The sequence below is a fragment of the Amborella trichopoda genome, chromosome 13, assembly GCF_054954075.1.
Source record: "Amborella trichopoda isolate Santa Cruz 75 chromosome 13, AtrichopodaSantaCruz75HAP2 v2.0, whole genome shotgun sequence".
Lineage (NCBI taxonomy): Eukaryota > Viridiplantae > Streptophyta > Magnoliopsida > Amborellales > Amborellaceae > Amborella > Amborella trichopoda.
This window is the reverse complement of record NC_142348.1, coordinates 47,857,670-47,862,908: the sequence shown is the minus strand read 5'-3', so window position 1 is coordinate 47,862,908 and position 5,239 is coordinate 47,857,670. Positions and strand designations below refer to the sequence as shown.

The following is a 5,239-nucleotide window of genomic DNA, read 5'->3' as shown; positions in this document are numbered from 1 at the left end:
AAGTTTCTTACTCTCTCACGTGTGTGCATAGCATGCTTTGGATCTCTGCATAGGCCTAGTCTCCCCTAGCAACTTAGAACACAATAGTATATGATATTCCCACATTCAAGCATTACTTATACTTTTCTATTCTTCATAGTGGGACTAAAATAATCTAATTCTTTTTTTTTTGTGATAATACATAATTCCACACTATAATGTAAAAATAAATTATTTTATAACTCCTACTATTAAGGAAAATTTGAACAAAATATTGTCTAAACTCTTAAGTAATAAAAAAAAGATTGATATCCCTTCAATGAGCTCAAAGGCCTTTGGCCTTTTGCCCTTTGTATGGCCAACTAGGGGGAAGAGCATGTGGATGCATGATTCTTAGAGAGAGTATAAATGAATGATACCAACTACGAAATTTAATGTAAGAGGGGTGAGGAGAGAGAGTGACACGTGATAAATTAGTGTGATGGTGAAAGAAATTGCATATTGCACGTGAGAGGCACAAAAATGGCACAATGGGCAGCAAAATTATTTAGGGGATATGCGGCATCGTGCCGTAGCGTTTCTCTCTCCCTCTCCATTTATTTTGTTCCAATCTTTGAACCAACTTCCCGGCTAATGCCCCACGTGTAGAGGCTACTCTCCGTTATATAACCCGATGTGAGGCTTGGATGCTTGTTTCTTCTTAGGCAAATTTACATATGAATGGTATTTCCACACGCTTTACGGCTCTTTTTTTTCCACAACTGCCCACCTGTCCAGCAATTACAACACGGGAGAAATACATATGTTTTCAAATGTTCCTTATAGCTATGTACTATTACTGGAGTATACCATCTATTTATCCCCTCGGCCAAAATTGTTAGGCATACCTTTTACATCTCTAATTTTGAGGATATATGCTCTTACAACCCGTAAAATAATCTTAGCCAAAAGATTTCAGAAAGAAAATCTCTATGTACTAGAAAAAAATAATGCCTCGAGATTAAGTAGAGACTGCCCATGTTTTGAATGGCTAGATCTAAGTGACACAGAACTCAAAGGAAAACAAATAAAATAAAATAAAATAATCATTTAGTAATTGGTATATAGTTCAAAAAAAATTTAGACTAAAAAAACAATGTAGCTAGTGTTTTGATGGAGGAAGTAGAAGCACAGTGTGCTTTGCGTATAAAAAAACTTTTGAAAACATGTGTATTTCTCTGATTGCCGGATAGGCGGGCAGTTGTGTGAAAAAATAAAAAATAAAAAAAATAAAAGGGGCCATCGACTGGGGAGGGGGGACGAGAGGGGCGTTCATGGTAATTTATAGAAAATAATGTACCCATTTGTTAATAAACGGTTGAAAATAGTGTCCATATGTAAATGTCTCAACTTCTTATTTAATGTTAACTCGAAACTTTTCATTAATCTTGTTTGGTAGCAATTGGGTTGGGTCGACTCGCTTACCAGACAGGTTGACACGTCGTAGGTCCAGGTCTGGATGTAAACATTGGACTTAGTGGGTCAGGTTGGTGTCAAAATGGCCTGGACCTGACCTGGGTTGTGTTTGGGTCCATCCTTGACCTTATTAAGTTGGGCCTGGATCAAGGTCAATCTGACCCAACTGAATATAAAATATTGTTTGTATATATGCATCATCATTGGTGCATTATGAAATATTTATCATAAAATCTATTTTTTTTTTTTCTAGACCTGACCAGACATGTTGCACTAGGCCTATTAAGCTGGACTTGACAGATGTCTATGATGTATATGGATCCAACTAAGAACCAGTGTGGTCTGGGGTGGGTCGATGTCAACGCGAACTAAACCAAACCCATTAATACCCCTAATAAGGTTGTCCTAGGGATTGCAGTGTACATTTGGTTCTCAAGCTAAATTGTCTAGGTTTGGAATGAGATTTTTTAAAAAGTACGAAGTGATTAATTTCCAAAAAAATAATAATTTCGAATTCCAATAAGGAAAAAATCTATATTAGGCTGCAACTTTAAAATGTAGAATTAACGTGCACCTCAAAAGTCCATCATAAAAGGTTGCGCTTTGATGTTAGAAAACTGTGGAATTGATCATCTAGAAATCAAGATGTATGAATATGAAAGGAAAAAAAGATTTTGAGTCCCAAAAATAGTGTATATTGCAACACATTATCTAGAATATCCATTTTCAAAATTTTTAAGTGTTTATAAATTTACTTGATTTGAACTACTTTTGGAGTTTAAAAATTTTATAAATAGAGATGAAAATAGATTCTCGACGATCCTAAGAAATTTTTACACCAAAATTATATTTAAAATAAAATTTGGAGGTACACCTTAATTTGATTGTTTAAGGTTACAACCTTACACACTAGTAATAATCCTTAACATCATCAAATAGTCCAAATCTACATTTTTGAGATTCAATCCACTTTTGTTTGACAAAATGCAATACCTAATCCAAACCAGGCAAGTCTCTCTTAATTGTGTAGATTCCTGGTTTCGAAACAGAGCCAAGGTGGTTCCCTTTTTATGATTTGGATCAACGATCCCTGATACAGATCAATGATTTTTAAATCAGTACTACAAACATTGTATGGGTACTTATATAGGACACGTAGTAGGTTTAAAGGTACGACGATTCGGATCTAAAATGGCTAACCTTGATGAGAATAAGAAATAGTAAGTGAAAAGCTCATTTATCTTCAATGGATTGATTTCTGTTTTACTGAATAGGGTAGAGCACGAGTTGTTTTGGTGATAGGGTAGTGTGCGAATTATTTTGAAGATATAGTTGGTTTTAATATTAAACAAATGATTAAATTGGCTTAAAGAAGTAAATGTTAATTAGGTTTAGTTAGGAAAATATTTACTTGATATGGTTTAACAAGGGAGACTTGAGTTTTGAGGTGGTTTTTGACTTCTATTTTCTTTTTTATTTTTTTATTTTTTAAGTGTATCTGAAGTGGAGGTATCTTTGTTTGTTAAAAAAGAATTGGTCAATCAATAAAGAGTTAAAAAGATCTTAAAGATCTTTGGAGGTAGGTTCTCTTAGAGAGACAAAATATATTCCCTCACTCATTATTATTTTTATTTTAATTATTTCTTCTCTCTATTTGGCAGCATCACAAACTTATTCCTCAACATATCATGAATGAGAGAGAGAGAGAGAGGGAGTTTTGTTCGTCACATAGTACTACACACCAGAGATAGTAAGGGAAAAGCTCATTTATTGTACCCAAACTTATTCCTCAACACCCAGATTACGCGTACAAAATACAGGAGTGGCACAGCAATAAGAGACATAAGCACAACATTAAGAAATATAACCACAACATTAAGAGAGAGAAAGAAGGTTCAAATCTTTAAAGCGATTTTTAAGAGATAGAGAGAGAAACTAGGGTGGCTTGAGGAGAAAAGATTTAAGCAGAAACAGTAGCAGCAGCAGTGGGAGCAGGAGTAGTAGGCTTCTTGAAGGTGTGAATGGTGACAATGTCATTCTCACTCGCCAATTTCACGCAGTTGCTGAGTCTCCGCACCCTATAAAACTTGCCATAGTTGAAAGGCTCGTAGTTGGCTGGGTTTAGCTCGTTAACAAGCTCAGGCAATGGCTCCACAGTCGCCTCGATGGCCGGCACAAACGCCAGCGCTACAGAATACATCTCCTTCTCTCCACTCACCACCACCCTGTGCTCTACACTCTTGTACAGCCCGTTCGTGTACCCCTGTTAGAGAGAGAAACAAATATTATTGAGTAGTTAGAGAGAGAAGAAAATATGATATCTTGATTGATACAATAGCAATAGATACCTCCATGAGGTCACCAATCTGGATAGTAAAGGAGTGGGGAATGGACTTGGCCTTGATCCACTCATTGTCCTGGCCCCTGATCTCGAGCCCACTGGGCTGGCCCTGGGCCAGCAGAGTGAGAGCACTGATATCAGCGTGCCACCCCTTTCCCAGCACCATGTCAGGGGCAGGGCATGGCTCATAGTGGTTCACCCTGTTAATAGTTGCATGATCCGCGAACATGGGCATGAACCTATCCCCAGGTAAGCCCAAGCTCAGGGCCGTCAGCTCCAATATCTCAAATGATAGTTTAGCCAACCATACCCCGTACTCATCCAGCAATTCCCTGTTCAAAACCAAATAATCATTGGGTTAGAGAGAGAGAAAGAGAGTTAGAGAGAGAGAGAGAAAGTTGTAAGTCATACTGGAAGCCCGGTGGGTAGGCGGGCCTGTGGTTGTGCAACTGCATAATCCTGGTATCCTCCAGTTCATGCGTTACAGGCACCTCGATCTTATCTTTGAGCATGTAGTCGTATATCTCGACCCAATCCCTCACATTGTTAGTGAAATCATTGTTATTGTAACCGACGGGGTGAGTCAAATCGAGCTTCACCTTCATCTTCTCCTCCAATGGTTGGTGAAAGAAGAGTTTCAGGTTCTCTGTCACTGTGTCCATCAGCTCTTTGGGGATGCAGTGGTTGATGCAGTGAAAAAAACCCCAGTCTCTGAAAGCTGCGCCTACCTCTTTGGCGAGCTTAGCCTTCACGGTAGGGTCAACTTTTTCGGCCGAGAGGGGAGTGAAATCAATCACTGGTGTGCTCTCGCCCACTGGAACAGAACCGGGCTTGACCCGGTACTGCTCCAGTTGAATGTAAGAGGGGTCGACCGAGGTACTCATCCTGATCGATTGGTGACGATTTCTGCGAGGGCTTACTGCTACACCCCTCTCTCTCTCTCTCTGATAGCACAGCAAGATTGGGTTGGTCTTCTAGGGGGTTGAGAGCCAGAATTTATAGAGGGGGAGGGAGCAAATATGTAGAGTGATAAAGGTGAAACACGTGAAGGAAATATATAGAAATGAGAAAAATATTTAACGTTGTCGCCCTAAGAAACAATAGCATCAGACAAAAAGTCCAGGGGCATAGCATCGTTGCACGCCAAGGATATCTCTAATTTAGACACCGAAGGAGAAAGAGGATGGGTCTCGGTGGTAGCACCCATCTATCACGACTCACCTCAAAACTAGGAATGGCAATGGAGCCGGAGCTGATCAGGACCGTCCGACTGGACCCGATCGGGTGTGGGTCCAAACTTTGAACTCGGCGGGTCGGATTAGGTCTTTGAATTTGGGTTCAGGTCCGGGTCCACGTGGACCCGACCCAAATAATGTTATTACAAAAATATTATATATTATTATAATAATATTTAATTATTACTTAAATAAATTTACGTATATTTTTTGAGTTATAATATTTAAA

The 5,239-nt window shown here is 38.9% G+C and overlaps 1 protein-coding gene across 1 annotated transcript; it reads right to left on the bottom strand.

The window, feature by feature from the left end:
• Nucleotides 1–3,182: 3,182 nt before the first annotated feature.
• LOC148779288 (jasmonate-induced oxygenase 2-like) lies at nt 3,183–4,926 on the bottom strand. The gene is made up of 3 exons (XM_088856722.1): nt 4,187–4,926; nt 3,783–4,107; nt 3,183–3,697 (listed from the first exon to the last, which is right to left on the bottom strand). The coding sequence occupies exons 1-3, from the start codon at nt 4,657–4,659 to the stop codon at nt 3,395–3,397; spliced, it is 1,101 nt and encodes a 366-aa protein (XP_088712848.1). The 5' UTR covers nt 4,660–4,926; the 3' UTR covers nt 3,183–3,394.
• Nucleotides 4,927–5,239: the final 313 nt, after the last annotated feature.

Bases quoted from the DNA above. Each gene is read 5' to 3' on its own strand.
- LOC148779288 (XM_088856722.1), bottom strand. From the start codon at position 4,659: ATGAGTACCTCGGTCGACCCCTCTTACATTCAACTGGAGCAGTACCGG. The intron at 4,108-4,186 runs GTATGACTTACA...GGTTTTGAACAG, and splicing joins GCCTACCCACCGGGCTTCCA to GGAATTGCTGGATGAGTACG. The intron at 3,698-3,782 runs GTATCTATTGCT...TCTCTCTAACAG, and splicing joins AGATTGGTGACCTCATGGAG to GGGTACACGAACGGGCTGTA.